Raw genomic sequence first — 16,893 nt, forward strand, 5'->3', positions numbered from 1 at the left:
CCTGACCCCAGTTTACAGGAGGAATGTACTTTTTCGCCTTATGCAAAACATGTTATTTATTAGACTAGCAGATACTACATTCTACACCAGACACGGGCAAATTAAGGCCCGGGGGGCTACATGCGGCCCATTAAGCTTTTCAATCTGGCCCGAAAGAAATACGTTTAAGTAAATAAGTAAATAATGTTTTTAGATGTTTAAGATGTAAAGTGTAGCTGCCATTATGATGTACAGTGATGTTTTCTAATGACCGTAAGTCTTCAACTATACAAACTATTCCAATGGTTGTAATCTGTGCTTTTGCATGATATACTAGTTACTAGCGGTGTATTTCGCTTTTAGCGTAACGTTAGCTCATTTTGCGGTGTGTGTGTGTGTGTGTGTGCGTGTTACGGACAGCAAAGCCCTGTCTGTCTGTTATTTCTCTTTACCTTTTTCTGTGTTGATTGAGCTGTGTTGAAGCAGGACATTATGTTAAATGAAGAGTTTCTGTCTCTGATAGTTGATATAATAATGTAAATGCATCATTAAGCCTACATGAACTCCATGGTGTTCAGGGATGAATAGTCTCTCCTATTGCTATTGTACTATTTTTTTCAGCTATAGTTACATTAATCATTAGTAATGCAGCAGCCTAGTTTTGAATGGCAGGGTCCCTGCTATCACATGTTGATAAAAATATAACATTTACATAATAAAAATCAACTACAGGCTTCCCAAATGCTGTAATAAATTAAGCATGATGAGTTGACTTGAAACTGTTTCATGTTGCACTTTTTATATGTAGAAGAAAAGTTTTGTCATTTTATTTAATCTGAGCAACAACTTGAGGCAGTTTATTGTTGATTAACGTGGGCAGAATTATTATAGTGTTCCCAATGTTAAAAGGATGAAGCCATTGTTTACACATTTGGTAAATAATTAACCAAAAAATTTATATTTTGTTGTTTTCTTACTGTACCGAAAATGAACCGAACCGTGACCTCTAAACCGAGGTACGTCCCGAACCGAAATTTTTGTGTACCGTTACACCCCTACTAGTTACTATGGTAATGTAAGTCACAGCAGCTCAGACGAGGCACCGAGCAGTGTGGGTGGGGAGCGTTTCCACAGAGTGTTTCCAGATCGGCCAGCCTGAAATGTGGGTGTCAGGGACAGACACTGAAGTAGATTTTTACAACAAAGTTCTAAAGCTTAGTGATATATCAGATTGTAGCAGTGACATGCGGTGAGGTTGATGGCTGGTGAGGCACTGACTTCATCACAGTCAGATTTACAAACATATGAACCCTAAAGAGTATCTTATTCACCATTTGATTGGCAGCAGTTAACGGGTTATGTTTAAAAGCTCATACCAGCATTCTTCCCTGCTCGGCACTCAGCATCAAGGCTTGGAATTGGGGGTTAAATCACCAAAAATTATTCCCGGGCGCGGCGCCGCTGCTGCCCACTACTCCCCTCACCTCCCAGGGGGTGAACAAGGGGATGGGTCAAATGCAGAGGACAAATTTCACCACACCTAGTGTGTGTGTGACAATCATTGGTACTTTAACTTAACTTTAACTTTACACATACAAACTGTAGCACACAAAAAAGCACATTTATTAAAAAAACGTTATTATGGTCTTACCCTTACTTATAAAGGTGCCGCTGTTGCGCTGGATTAATGAACCCCCTGACGGGAGTGTTATATCAACTAAAGCCCTCACTTCAACTTTCCACGTGCAAGATTGAATCTATTTAAAAAAGTGTAACCGAGGGTTTATAAATGTCGCCTATACTGTATGAAACTACAAAATAACAAACACGGAGGCTCCAGTTTACACGAGAACCACTTTATTTACCTTCTTTCAAAAACCTCCGCTCCACTCCAACATGTCAAAATTCCGCTCTTAGCGCCTTCAAAATAAGATCTCAAGGCATGTACTGTATAACAGCGCATAACAGGAACTTAACATCACAAAGAGGAAAGCCCATAAAAATAGGTTACAAAAGTTATTTAATAAGAAGCCAAAAAGTGCAAAAACAATAATGTTCGTGTTGGAGGAGTACACCTGCAGTCTGCAGGTGTACCTAATGTTGTGGCCCTGCAGTCATTCACAACTCCTCCAACACGAACATTATTGTTTTTGCACTTTTTGGCTTCTTATTAAATAACTTTTTTAAATAGATTCAATCTTGCACGTGGAAAGTTTAAGTGTGGGCTTTAGTTGATATAACACTCCCGTCAGGGCTTGCAATCTACAGCAAGGGTGCAGGAGGCGAGCCTCAGCCAGTGCGTCTTTTGCAGCCATTTTATGATCGCTCAGCACAAGAAATACGTTACACACATACAGTTATTGACAAAATACACTGTACATTATATACCTCAGCTAACTAAACTATGGAAATGTATAATATAGTTCATATAGCAATACAGTCTCACTGCACAGCAGGCCAGCAGTTAGCCGAGTCATTGCGCAATCCATGGTGAGGCACTGAGTGACGTGCCTCAACTGGCTGCTGTTCACCGCACCGTCTCTTCTCAGTATTTGAACGGCAAATGTGAAAATTCAGCGATTTTGAATAAAAATAATCTAAAACTGGTGAAGTTAAATGGAAAATAACTTTATAGTATAATCACTGGATACATATAACAATTTAATTTTTTTTTTTCTTTTTACATTTTTTCTGGGCCTCACCTGCCTTTAGTGACCGCACGTCACTGGATTGTAGGTGAGGGTTTTTTTACCCTTCGTGTTCATATTTCGCTGCGTTTGTTGCATTTTTGTATGATTATAAAATTTGTCGATCGAGGAGTGTGATGTTCATATGTTGTCAATATTCAGTGTGTTATGCTTCATAGTTAATATTGTAAACCCCCCATTCTTTATTTTCATGTACATTCTGGGTGTCTCATTCAGTAAAAAAAAAGTTAAAATTCCATAAAATTCAATTTTTTAAGGCGTTCTCTCAATGTTTTTAGCATTCAATCAGACATTATTGTGAGGTTTTGTATTAGTGTTATTCTGGCCCCCAGACACATTATTTTGTTCTCTAAATTTGGCCCCCGAGTCAAAATAATTGCCCAGGCCTGCTCTACACTGTGTTTTCCTACCATTTAAAGTATAGACGTTATAAAGGCTAGGTTGCATGTTTTCTGGTAAATGCACACTCCCTGGGCTTGTGGTGGCAGATCTCTGCTCTCATTCATTACCACTTGTATTTAATACATAATGAATGCATTCTTTTAATATGTATTTCTACTTGCTAAATATAGCAACAACCCCAGTAAAGGGCATCTGTGGAAGGGGGCGTGGCCTGCAGCGAAGCAGGATGTGGCAGGACCGGCTTCGAAATCAGCGACAGGTGCGTAGATGGCCCACCTGGGACTGGTTATATAATCACCTGTCGCTTTGTTAAAATGCAGCAGCCAGGAGGAGAGAGGTGTTGGAGCCCTGAGAGCCCGGATCAGGGTTACAATACAGTTTTATTTTCTTCTCTCAACAGGTTGCTTTTCAGCGATTGTCTTTTTTCTGTCCGTCTTCGTCACTCTCTCGCTCTCACTCCAGCTCCCCTCTAGCTCCAACACCTCTCTCCTCCCGGCTGCTGCCTTTTAACAGAGCGACAGGTGATTAGATAACCAGGCCCAGGTGGACCAACTACGCACCTGTCGCTGATTTCGAAGCCGGTCCTGGCACACCCCGCTTCCCTGCAGGCCACGCCCCCCTCCACAGCATCATAGATCATTCTCTGGCAAACTACATACACCACATTCATCCATCCATTTTCTACTGCTTGTCCCTTTCAGGGTGGGGGGGATGGGGTGGTTGCTGGAGCCTATCTCAGCTGCATATGGGCCACAGTTGCTCTTAAAGGCCTACTGAAAGCCACTACTACCGACCACACAGTCTGATAGTTTATACATCAATGATGAAATCTTAACATTGCAACACATGCCAATACGGCCGGGTTAGCTTACTAAACTGCAATTTAAAATTTTGCGCGCAATATCCTGCTGAAAACGTCTCGGTATGACGACGTCAGCACGTGACGTCACGGATTGTAGAGGACATTTTGGGACAGCATGGTGGCCAGCTATTAAGTCGTCTGTTTTCATCGCAAAATTCCACAGTTTTCTGGACATCTGTGTTGGTGAATCTTTTGCAATTTGTTCAATGAACAATGGAGACAGCAAAGAAGAAAGCTGTAGGTGGGAAGCGGTGTATTGCGGGCGGCTGCAGCAACACAAACACAGCCGGTGTTTCATTGTTTACATTCCCGAAAGATGACAGTCAAGCTTTAGCAATGGCCTGCGGAGAACTGGGACAACAGAGACTCTTACCAGGAGGACTTTGAGTTGTATACGCAGACACGGTACCGTGAGTACGCATGTAGCTGCGGCTTCCAAACATTTGATCGCTTGCCCGTACGTGCGTGCCGCTATGTGCATGTCACGTACGTAACTTTGGGGAAATATATGTGCTGTATGAACTTTGGGGAGGTGAACGGTACTTTGGGCTGTGGGATTGAGTGTGTTGTGCAGTATATTGGCGGGTTATATGGACGGGAGGGGGGAAGTGTTTGTTATGCGGGATTAATTTGTGGCATATTAAATATAAGCCTGGTTGTGTTGTGGCTAATAGAGAATATATATGTCTTGTGTTTATTTACTGTTTTAGTCATTCCCAGCTGAATATCAGGTCCCACCCGCCTCTCACAGCATCTGAATCGCTCCCACTGCCCTCTAGTCCTTCACTCTCACTTTCCTCATCCACAAATCTTTCATCCTCGCTCAAATTAATGGGGAAATCGTCGCTTTCTCGGTCCGAATCGCTCTCGCTGCTGGTGGCCATGATTGTAAACAATGTGCGGATGTGAGGAGCTCCACAACCTGTGACGTCACGCTACTCGTCTGCTACTTCCGCTACAGGCAAGGCTTTTTTATCAGCGACCAAAAGTTGCGAACTTTATCGTCGATGTTCTCTACTAAATCCTTTCAGCAAAAATATGGCAATATCGCGAAATGATCAAGTATGACACATAGAATGGACCTGCTATCCCCTTTTAAATAAGAAAATCGCATTTCAGTAGGCCTTTAAATGGCCTTATGACACAATTGTCATTTTTTTGTCTTTTTAGGAGCTGTGTGCGTGGCATGAGGACATAAAAATGGTGTTTGTTTGGGACTTGATTAGCACCATGAATTAATTAATCAGCGTTAGCACAGAGCAACAGACTAATTCATGTATTTATTTGAACCGTGTCACACCATTCTAATATGTCTCAATGGGACTTCTTCTGTTACATTCAATTGTAATTTCTCTGTGTGAAGTCAATGTATAAACACTTATTTCCTCATTTGGGTGATAACTTGACCTGAATGTTCACAGCCAATCGGTGGGCAGCACCTGGCAGACGGCAGCCGACCAAGTGAGGCACGAGCGGCACACCGTCGTTGGACTCTTCCCGAACACAGTTTATCTTTTCATCGTCCGAGCGGTCAACTCGTACGGCCTCAGTGACCCCAGCCCCATCTCCGAGCCTGTCAGGACGCAAGGTGAGTGACGAAAGCGCTATTCAGTCGACATTTGATGTCGGCTTTAATTGAGAGGACACCACATGTTGACAACATTGCCTTGATTGGCCATGGGGAAGTTGAACAGCCTAATAATTCTGTTTGTATGAGACAGAAGAAAATACTAAGGCAGTGTTTTTCAACCACTGTGTGCCGTGAAAGATTATATAATTTCACCTATTTGGGTTAAAAATATTTTTTGCAAACCAGTAATTATAGTCTGTTGTTGTTGAGTGTCGGTGCTGTCTAGAGCTAGGCAGAGTAACCGTGTAATACTCTTCCATATCAGTAGGTGGCAGCCGGTAGCTAATTGCTTTGGAGATGTTGGGAACAGCGGGAGGCAGGGTGCAGGTAAAAATGTGTCTAATGCTTAAACCAAAAATAAACAAAAGGTGAGTGCCCCTAAGAAAAGGCATTAAAGCTTAGGGAAGGCTATGCAGAACAAAACTAAAACTGAACTGGCTACAAAGTAAACAAAAACGGAACGCTGGACGACAGCAAAGACTTACTGTGGAGCAAAGACGGCGTCCACAATGTACATCCGAACATGACATGACAATCGACAATGTCCCCACAAAGAAGGATAAAAACAACTGAAATGTCAGGAACAGCGGGAAGCAGTGTGCAGGTAAAAATGTGTCTAATGCTTGAACCAAAAATAAACGAAAGGTGAGTGCCCCTAAGAAAAGGCATTGAAGCTTAGGGAAGGCTATGCAGAACGAAACTAAAACTGACCTGGCTACAAAGTAGACAAAAACGGAACGCTGGACGACAGCAAAGACTTACTGTGGAGCAAAGACGGCGTCCACAATGTACATCCGAACATGACATGACAATCGACAATGTCCCCACAAAGAAGGATAAAAACAACTGAAATGTCAGGAACAGCGGGAAGCAGTGTGCAGGTAAAAATGTGTCTAATGCTTGAACCAAAAATAAACGAAAGGTGAGTGCCCCTAAGAAAAGGCATTGAAGCTTAGGGAAGGCTATGCAGAACGAAACTAAAACTGAACTGGCTACAAAGTAAACAAAAACGGAACGCTGGACGACAGCAAAGACTTACTGTGGCGCAAAGACGGCGTCCACAATGTACATCCGAACATGACATGACAATCGACAATGTCCCCACAAAGAAGGATAAAAACAACTGAAATGTCAGGAACAGCGGGAAGCAGCGTGCAGGTAAAAAAGTGTCTAATGCTTAAACCAAAAATAAACGAAAGGTGAGTGCCCCTAAGAAAAGGCATTGAAGCTTAGGGAAGGCTATGCAGAACGAAACTAAAACTGATCTGGCTACAAAGTAAACAAAAACAGAATGCTGGACGACAGCAAAGACTTACTGTGGCGCAAAGACGGCGTCCACAATGTGCATCCGAACATGACATGACAATCGACAATGTCCCCACAAAGAAGGATGAAAACAACTGAAATGTCAGGAACAGCGGGAAGCAGTGTGCAGGTAAAAATGTGTCTAATGCTTGAACCAAAAATAAACGAAAGGTGAGTGCCCCTAAGAAAAGGCATTGAAGCTTAGGGAAGGCTATGCAGAACGAAACTAAAACTGAACTGGCTACAAAGTAAACAAAAACGGAACGCTGGACGACAGCAAAGACTTACTGTGGAGCAAAGACGGCGTCCACAATGTACATCCGAACATGACATGACAGTCAACAATGTCCCCACAAAGAAGGATAAAAACAACTGAAATGTCAGGAACAGCGGGAAGCAGTGTGCAGGTAAAAATGTGTCTAATGCTTGAACCAAAAATAAACGAAAGGTGAGTGCCCCTAAGAAAAGGCATTGAAGCTTAGGGAAGGCTATGCAGAACGAAACTAAAACTGAACTGGCTACAAAGTAAACAAAAACGGAACGCTGGACGACAGCAAAGACTTACTGTGGCGCAAAGACGGCGTCCACAATGTACATCCGAACATGACATGACAATCGACAATGTCCCCACAAAGAAGGATAAAAACAACTGAAATGTCAGGAACAGCGGGAAGCAGTGTGCAGGTAAAAATGTGTCTAAGGCTTGAACCAAAAATAAACAAAAGGTGAGTGCCCCTAAGAAAAGGCATTGAAGCTTAGGGAAGGCTATGCAGAACGAAACTAAAACTGATCTGGCTACAAAGTAAACAAAAACAGAATGCTGGACGACAGCAAAGACTTACTGTGGAGCAAAGACGGCGTCCACAATGTACATCCGAACATGACATGACAGTCAACAATGTCCCCACAAAGAAGGATAAAAACAACTGAAATGTCAGGAACAGCGGGAAGCAGTGTGCAGGTAAAAATGTGTCTAATGCTTGAACCAAAAATAAACAAAAGGTGAGTGCCCCTAAGAAAAGGCATTGAAGCTTAGGGAAGGCTATGCAGAACGAAACTAAAACTGAACTGGCTACAAAGTAGACAAAAACGGAACGCTGGACGACAGCAAAGACTTACTGTGGAGCAAAGACGGCGTCCACAATGTACATCCGAACATGACATGACAATCAACAATGTCCCCACAAAGAAGGATAAAAACAACTGAAATGTCAGGAACAGCGGGAAGCAGTGTGCAGGTAAAAATGTGTCTAATGTTTAAACCAAAAATAAACAAAAGGTGAGTGCCCCTAAGAAAAGGCATTGAAGCTTAGGGAAGGCTATGCAGAACGAAACTAAAACTGAACTGGCTACAAAGTAGACAAAAACGGAACGCTGGACGACAGCAAAGACTTACTGTGGAGCAAAGACGGGCGTCCACAATGTACATCCGAACATGACAATCAACAATGTCCCCACAAAGAAGGATAAAAACAACTGAAATGTCAGGAACAGCGGGAAGCAGTGTGCAGGTAAAAATGTGTCTAATGCTTAAACCAAAAATAAACAAAAGGTGAGTGCCCCTAAGAAAAGGCATTAAAGCTTAGGGAAGGCTATGCAGAACGAAACTAAAACTGAACTGGCTACAAAGTAAACAAAAACAGAATGCTGGACGACAGCAAAGACTTACTGTGGAGCAAAGACGGCGTCCACAAAGTACATCCGAACATGACATGACAATCGACAATGTCCCCACAAAGAAGGATGAAAACAACTGAAATACTCTTGATTGCTAAAACAAAGTAGACGCGGGAAATATCGCTCAAAGGAAGACATGAAACTGCTACAGGAAAATACCAACAAAAAGAGAAAAAGCCACCTAAATAGGAGCGCAAGACAAGAACTAAAACACTACACTAGAGATGCGCGGATAGGCAATTATTTCATCCGCAACCGCATCACAAAAGTCGTCAACCATCCGCCATCCACCCGAACTAACATTTAATCAAAACCGCACCCGCCCGTTGTTATATATCTAATATAGACGATGCAAGGCATTAGTGAGGTTATAAAGCTTTTGCCTGTTAAAGAAAGGAGACTGATCCAATGTAGCAGAGACATTCAATGCGTGCCACGCTGTCACGGCCCAGACGCACACCAGTGCGCAATCATCTGGGAGCCGCGCTGAGCGCACCTCCAAGCGCGCTCGCGCCACTCAAACTGCTACAGGCAGCTGCGTTCTATCTTGTTTTAACATCCTGTGGCACTCTTCTGGGATCACGGCGGACGAAACTGCTCATGCTCAGGGTGTTTGTGGAGGTTCGGGGTTTTGCACAAATGTGATGCACCATGTTAGATGTCCCGGTTTTGTGACTGTCGTAGACATAAACAGCGTCGCAGCTCTTGCAAATCACGTAGCCAGCATTACTATCATCCTGATTTACAACCTCATAAAAACGAGTCCACGCTGAACTTTTCTGGCCTTTTTTTCCCCTGGTCTTTAGTATTCCCTTTTTTAGTTTGTCGCGTACCACGTTTGCTGCCGGCGTTGCCATCTTTTTTTTTTCTTCTTTTGTTGTGGCATATGCAGCAGGTGCCTGCTTGTTTTTCGTATGTGGGTAACAACATTTAACTATGTATATATATTTCCGAATTGGTTTAACTGCCACCCGCCTGAATCTATTTAAAATCAAATTTTTTTTTATTTCAACCGCCCAACCCGACCCGCGGATAAAATCTATTATTTTTTTTATATCAACCGCCCGACCCGCGGATAATCCGCGGACTCCGCGGTTGTGTCCGCAAACCGCGCATCTCTAGTATATATATATATATATATATATATACAGGTAAAAGCCAGTAAATTAGAATATTTTGAAAAACTTGATTTATTTCAGTAATTGCATTCAAAAGGTGTAACTTGTACATTATATTTATTCATTGCACACAGACTGATGCATTCAAATGTTTATTTCATTTAATTTTGATGATTTGAAGTGGCAACAAATGAAAATCCAAAATTCCGTGTGTCACAAAATTAGAATATTACTTAAGGCTAATACAAAAAAGGGAGTTTTAGAAATGTTGGCCAACTGAAAAGTATGAAAATGAAAAATATGAGCATGTACAATACTCAATACTTGGTTGGAGCTCCTTTTGCCTCAATTACTGCGTTAATGCGGCGTGGCATGGAGTCGATGAGTTTCTGGCACTGCTCAGGTGTTATGAGAGCCCAGGTTGCTCTGATAGTGGCCTTCAACTCTTCTGCGTTTTTGGGTCTGGCATTCTGCATCTTCCTTTTCACAATACCCCACAGATTTTCTATGGGGCTAAGGTCAGGGGAGTTGGCGGGCCAATTTAGAACAGAAATACCATGGTCCGTAAACCAGGCACGGGTAGGTTTTGCGCTGTGTGCAGGCGCCAAGTCCTATTGGAACTTGAAATCTCCATCTCCATAGAGCAGGTCAGCAGCAGGAAGCATGAAGTGCTCTAAAACTTGCTGGTAGACGGCTGCGTTGACCCTGGATCTCAGGAAACAGAGTGGACCGATGTGTATATGTATGTGTATATATATATGTATATGCATATATATGTATATGCATATATATATGTATATGTATGTATATATATATGTGTGTATATATATATATATATATATATATATATATATATATATATATATATATATATATATATATATATACATACAGTCGTGCTCATAAGTTTACATACCCTGGGAGAATTTATGATTTCTTGGCCATTCTTCAGAGAATATGAATGATAACACAAAAACCTTTCTTCCACTCATGCTTAATGGTTGTGTGAAGCTCTTTATTGGCAAACAACTGTGTTTACTCTTTTTAAATCAAAATGACAAAAGAAAGTACCCAAATGACCCTGATCAAAAGTTTACTTACCCCAGTGACTTTGATCTGATAACATGCACAAAAGTTGACACAGACAGGTTTGAATGGCTAATCAAGGTTCCAATCCTCACCTGTGACCTGTTTGTTTGTAATTAATGTGTGTGTATAAAAGGTCAGTGAGTTTCTGGGCTTCTGACAGACCATTGCATCTTTCATCCAGTGCTGCACACATGTTTCTGGATTCTGAGTCATGGTGAAGTCAAAATAATTGTCAAGGGATCTGCGAGAAAAGGTAATTGAACTGCATAAAACAGGAAAGGGGTATAAAAAGATATCCAAGGAATTGAGAATGCCAATCAGCAGTGTTCAAACGCTGATTAAGAAGTGGAAAATGAGGGATTCAGGTAGACCAGCAAAGATTTCAGCCACAACAGACAGGAAAATTGTTCGAGATGCAAAGAAAAATCCACAAATAACTTCAGCTGAAATACAGGACTCTCTGAAAAATTGTGGTGTGGCTGTTTCAAGATTCACAATAAGGGGGCACTTGAAGAAAAATGGGCTGCATGGTCGAGAAGTTATTTGTGGATTTTTCTTTGCATCTCGAACAATTTTCCTGGCAGTTGTGGCTGAAATCTTTGCTGGTCTACCTGAATCCCTCATTTTCCACTTCTTAATCAGCGTTTGAACACTGCTGATTGGCATTCTTAATTCCTTGGATATCTTTTTATACCCCTTTCCTGTTTTATGCAGTTCAATTACCTTTTCTCGCAGATCCTTAGACAATTATTTTACCTTCCCCATGACTCAGAATCCAGAAACATGTGTGCAGCACTGGATGAAAGATGCAATGGTCTGTCAGAAGCCCAGAAACTCACTGACCTTTTATACACACACATTAATTACAAACAAACATGTCACAGGTGAGGATTGGAACCTTGATTAGCCATTCAAACCTGTTTGTGTCAACTTTTGTGCACGTTATCAGATCAAAGTCACTGGGGGTATGTCAACTTTTGATCAGGGTCATTTGGGTACTTTCTTTTGTCATTTTGATTTAAAAAGAGTAAACACAGTTGTTTGCCAATAAAGAGCTTCACACAACCATTAAGCATGAGTGGAAGAAAGGTTTTTGTGTTATCATTCATATTCGCTGAAGAATGGCCAAAAAATCGTAAATTCTCCCAGGGTATGTAAACTTATGAGCACAACTGTGTATATAAATCAGTGACGTGCGGTGAGGTTGATGGCTGGTGAGGCACTGACTTCATCACAGTCAGATTTACAAACATATGAACCCTAAAGAGTATCTTATTCACCATTTGATTGGCAGCAGTTAACGGGTTATGTTTAAAAGCTCATACCAGCATTCTTCCCTGCTTGGCACTCAGCATCAAGGCTTGGAATTGGGGGTTAAATCACCAAAAATGATTCCCGGGCGCGGCGCCGCTGCTGCCCACTGCTCCCCTCACCTCCCAGGGGGTGGTCAAGGGGATGGGTCAAATACAGAGGACAAATTTCATTACACCTAGTGTGTGTGTGACAATCATTGGTACTTTAACTTAACTTTAACTTTACACATACAAACTGTAGCACACAAAAAAGCACATTTAATAAAAAAAAACGTTATTATGGTCTTACCTTTACTTATAAATTAAGTCCATGCGCCGCAACTAAAGCCCTCACTTCAACTTTCCACGTGCAAGATTGAATCTATTTAAAAAAGTGTAACCGAGGGTTTATAAATGTCGCCTATACTGTATGAAACTACAAAATAACAAACACGGAGGCTCCAGTTTACACGAGGACCACTTTATTTACCTTCTTTCAAAAACCTCCGCTCCACTCCGTGTCATCACTTCCGCTCTTAGCGCCTTCAAAATAAGAGCACAAGGCATATACTGTATAACAGCGCATAACAGGAACTTAACATCACAAAGAGGAAAGCCCATGAAAATAGGTTACAAAAGTTATTTAATAAGAAGCCAAAAAGTGCAAAAACAAAAATGTTGGTGTTGGAGGAGTTGTGAATTAGGTACACCTGCAGTCTGCAGGTGTACCTAATGTTGTGTCCCTGCAGTCATTCACAACTCCTCCAACACGAACATTATTGTTTTTGCACTTTTTGGCTTCTTATGAAATAACTTTTTTAAATAGATTCAATCTTGCACGTGGAAAGTTTAAGTGTGGGCTTTAGTTGATATAACAATTCTACGGCGGGGGTGCAGGAGGCGGGGCTACTGGAGCCTCAGCCAGTGCGTCTTTTGCAGCAGTTTTATGATCGCTCAGCACAAGAAATACGTTACACACATACATTATATACCTCAGCTAACTAAACTATGGAAATGTATAATATAATTCATATAGCAATACAGTCTCACTGCACGGCAGGCCAGCAGTTAGCCGAGTCCGGAATCCATGTTGAGGCACTGAGTGACGTGCCTCAACTGGCTGCTGTTCACCGCACCGTCTCTTCTCAGTATTTGAACGGCAAATGTGAAAATTCAGCGATTTTGAATAAAAATAATCTAAAACTGGTGAAGTTAAATGGAAAATAACTTTATAGTACAATCACTGGATACATATAACAATTTAATTAATTTTTTTTCTTTTTAAATTTTTTTTCTTTCCATGATAGCAGGTGAGGCCCCGCCTCACTTGCCTCTAGTGACTGCACGTCACTGATATATATATATATATATATATATATATATATATATATATATATATATGTATATATATATATACACACACCGTATTTTTTGGAGTATAAGTCGCACCGGAGTATAAGTCGCACCTGCCGAAAATGCATAATAAAAAAGGAAAAAAACATAAGTCGCACTGGAGCCCGGCCAAACTATGAAAAAAACTGCGACTTATAGTCCGAAAAATACGGTATATATATATATATATATATATATATATATATGTCTTAATAAGGTTATCCAAAAAATAGTGCTCGATACCGTAGTAGATACCGGGGGACGACAATTGCAAATGAGCCGTCGGCCCCCGGACAGAGCGACTCCAAAACCAACAAAGGCTGTAACTGTCGAAAGAAACCTGATTGCCCTCTCAACGGGGGGTGCTTACAAACATCAGTTGTCTACCAATCTAAGGTAATACGCAAGGACATTAACACATCCGATACATATGTAGGATTAACCGAGGGAGAATTCAAAACCAGATGGAACAATCACAAGGCTTCTTTCAGGAACCAAAACCTGCGGAATACCACAGAACTCAGCAAACACATTTGGGACCTCAAAGACAATAATGTTGAATATTCAATAACATGGCAAATTCTTGCATCCAGCACACCTTACAATAGTGGTAATAAAAGATGCAACCTATGCTTGAAAGAGAAACTGTTTATTATTTACCGTCCAGACCTGTCATCCCTCAACAAGCGCAGCGAAATTGTAACAGCATGCCGCCACAGACGGAAACACCTCCTAGGTAACACATGAGCCAATCACCACGCCCCTACGCCAGCCTGTACCCACCCACTCTGTGCCCTATACAAACCATGGTATGTGAATGCTCCCATTAAAATCTCCTGATGATTGAGGGTACCCCCCCTCATGAAACAGGCCTGTAGAGATGAAATAGTCTTGTGATTTTTTTTCTCACACATACATACATACATATATATATATATATATATATATATATATATATATATATATATATATATATATATATATATATATATATATATATATATATATATATATATATATATATAAGAAATGCTTGAAAATATATACACCCCACCGCTACCCCGCCCCCCCATCTCCCGAATTCAGAGGTCTCAAGGTTGGCAAGTATGGGCTATGTTCTTATGACGATAATAAAATATTTTTGTAATATTTTTAATATGTGGGACAAATGTCAGTTTGAGTCAAAAAATACGCCCAGATTATTTATATACTGTTGGTTTAAAATCTTGTAATTTTGGTAAAAGCTTATCAATCAATCAATCAATCAATCTTTATTTATATAGCCCTAAATCACAAGTGTCTCAAAGGGCTGCACAAGCCACAACGACATCCTCGGTACAAAGCCCACATACGGGCAAGGAAAAACTCACCCCAGTGGGACGTCGATGTGAATGACTATGAGAAACCTTGGAGAGGACCGCATATGTGGGTAACCCCCCCCCTCTAGGGGAGACCGAAAGCAATGGATGTCGAGTGGGTCTGACATAATATTGTGAGAGTCCAGTCCATAGTGGATCCAACATAATAGTAAGAGTCCAGTCCATAGTGGGGCCAGCAGGACACCATCCCGAGCGGAGACGGGTCAGCAGCGTAGAGATGTTCCCAGCCGATGCACAGGCGAGCGGTCCACCCCGGGTCCCGACTCTGGACAGCCAGCACTTCATCCATGGCCACCGGACCTGTGCCCCCCCCCCCCTCAAGGAAAAGGGGAGCAGAGGAGAAAAGAAAAGAAACGGCAGATCAACTGGTCCAACAGGGGGGCTATTTAAAGGCTAGAGTATACAAATGAGTTTTAAGATGGGACTTAAATGCTTCTACTGAGGTAGCATCTCTAATTGACTTAGACTTGGACAAACATTATTCTCAACGTGAAAGTGATTCCAACTATTTTAACCTGATCTCTCCTGCTTGTACTAATTGCTTTTCTCCCCCGTCACATTTTGAAATGTCATCTAAAGTTTACCTTTTTTTCCCCGAGCTGCCGCTTTAGGGTACTTACGCAAGTGTGTGTTCCAGATGGCAGTCCGCCAGAAAGTGGGCTGGACCACAGGCAGGTGCAGAGGGAACTCGGCGAGGTGTCTGTCTACCTTCAGAAACCCGTCGTCCTGTCTCCCACCAGTGCCAAGATTTCTTGGAGTGTAAGTTTGCCCACAGAGGAAATGTGTTCTTCCCAAAGCTGACACGCGGAGTGTGGAGGATATGCTAATCTTCTTCAAAACTAAACCGATTACTTCCCCGTCGCCAAATCTGCTTTGCTAACTTTCTGCAGGTTGGCCGCCATTCCCGCTACGTTCAGGGTTACCGCGTGTTTTACCGCACCATCGGCAGCTCCTGGTTGGTCCGAGATGCGGAGGCGGCGTCGGAGCACAGCACCATCTTGATAGATCTGCTCAGCAACACAGAGTACGAGGTCAAGATACGGCCGTACTTCAACGAGCTGCAGGGGCACGACAGCCTCATGGTGTTGCTGCGCACCCCGGAGGAAGGTATGATTGGGGATGACACCGGTAGCAACTATGTGCACGCTCGCTAATTCTAATTCCGCACTATTCACGTCTTATCGCTCTGCAGTGTTAAGCGCGGCGCCACAGGCGGTGTCGGTGGTGCAGCTCGCCAACAGCTCCAGCCTCAGCGTGTCCTGGGAGCCGCCGCCTCACAGCGCTCAGAGCGGCATCATCCGGGAGTACAAGGTAGGGATGTCTCGATCCAGGTTTTTGCACATCCGATACCGATATTGTTTTCGCATTTCCGATCCGATACCGATACTGACCGATACTGGCCTATCCGAGCATGTATTAAAGTTTAAAGTTATTTAGCCTACCGTATTTTCCGCACCATAAGCCGCCCTGGGTTATAAGCCGCGCCTTCAATGAACGGCATATTTCAAAACTTTGTCCACCTATAAGCCGCCCCGTGTTATAAGCCGCATCTAACTGCGCTAAAGGAATGTCAAAAAAACAGTCAGATAGGTCAGTCAAACTTTAATAATATATTAAAAACCAGCGTGATGTGGGCGCGCATGGAGTCGTATATCAACATGGACGGAGCTGCGTGAAAAAAGCCACCCGGCCTCTTCGCGTAAACTTACCTTAACCACTCGCTCATCTTTTCTTCATCCATCCATCCCTTCGAGTTAGCTTTTATGATGACGCCGGCTGGAAAGGTCTCTTTTGGCAAGGTCTTCCTTTTGAATATCACCATGGGTGGAAGTTTCTGGCCATTAGCATGGCAAGCTAGAACCACAGTGAAGGATGACTTCTCATTCCCTGTGGTGCGAATATTCACCGTGCGTGCTCCCGTTGTATCCACAGTGCGGTTCACAGGAATATCAAAAGTCAGTGGAACCTCGTCCATGTTGATAATGTTCTCTGGCCGGATCTTTTTTTCAGCTATCTTGTTTTTACAATATGCACGGAAAGTAGCCAGCTTTTCTTGAAAG

General features: G+C 42.3%; 1 protein-coding gene across 3 annotated transcripts in view; it reads left to right on the top strand.

The window, feature by feature from the left end:
- LOC133614888 (roundabout homolog 2) overlaps positions 1-16,893 on the top strand; it is a 398,279-nt gene that overhangs the window by 301,004 nt on the left and 80,382 nt on the right. For all 3 annotated transcript variants that reach the window (XM_061973251.1, XM_061973250.2, XM_061973252.1), the window contains 4 exons: positions 5,373-5,539; positions 15,471-15,592; positions 15,724-15,940; positions 16,026-16,144. In XM_061973251.1, coding sequence (XP_061829235.1) covers positions 5,373-5,539; positions 15,471-15,592; positions 15,724-15,940; positions 16,026-16,144 — 625 coding nt within the window. The remainder of the gene's footprint in view (positions 1-5,372; positions 5,540-15,470; positions 15,593-15,723; positions 15,941-16,025; positions 16,145-16,893) is intronic.

Source organism: Nerophis lumbriciformis, linkage group LG17 (assembly GCF_033978685.3).
Source record: "Nerophis lumbriciformis linkage group LG17, RoL_Nlum_v2.1, whole genome shotgun sequence".
In the NCBI taxonomy this organism is placed as follows: domain Eukaryota; kingdom Metazoa; phylum Chordata; class Actinopteri; order Syngnathiformes; family Syngnathidae; genus Nerophis; species Nerophis lumbriciformis.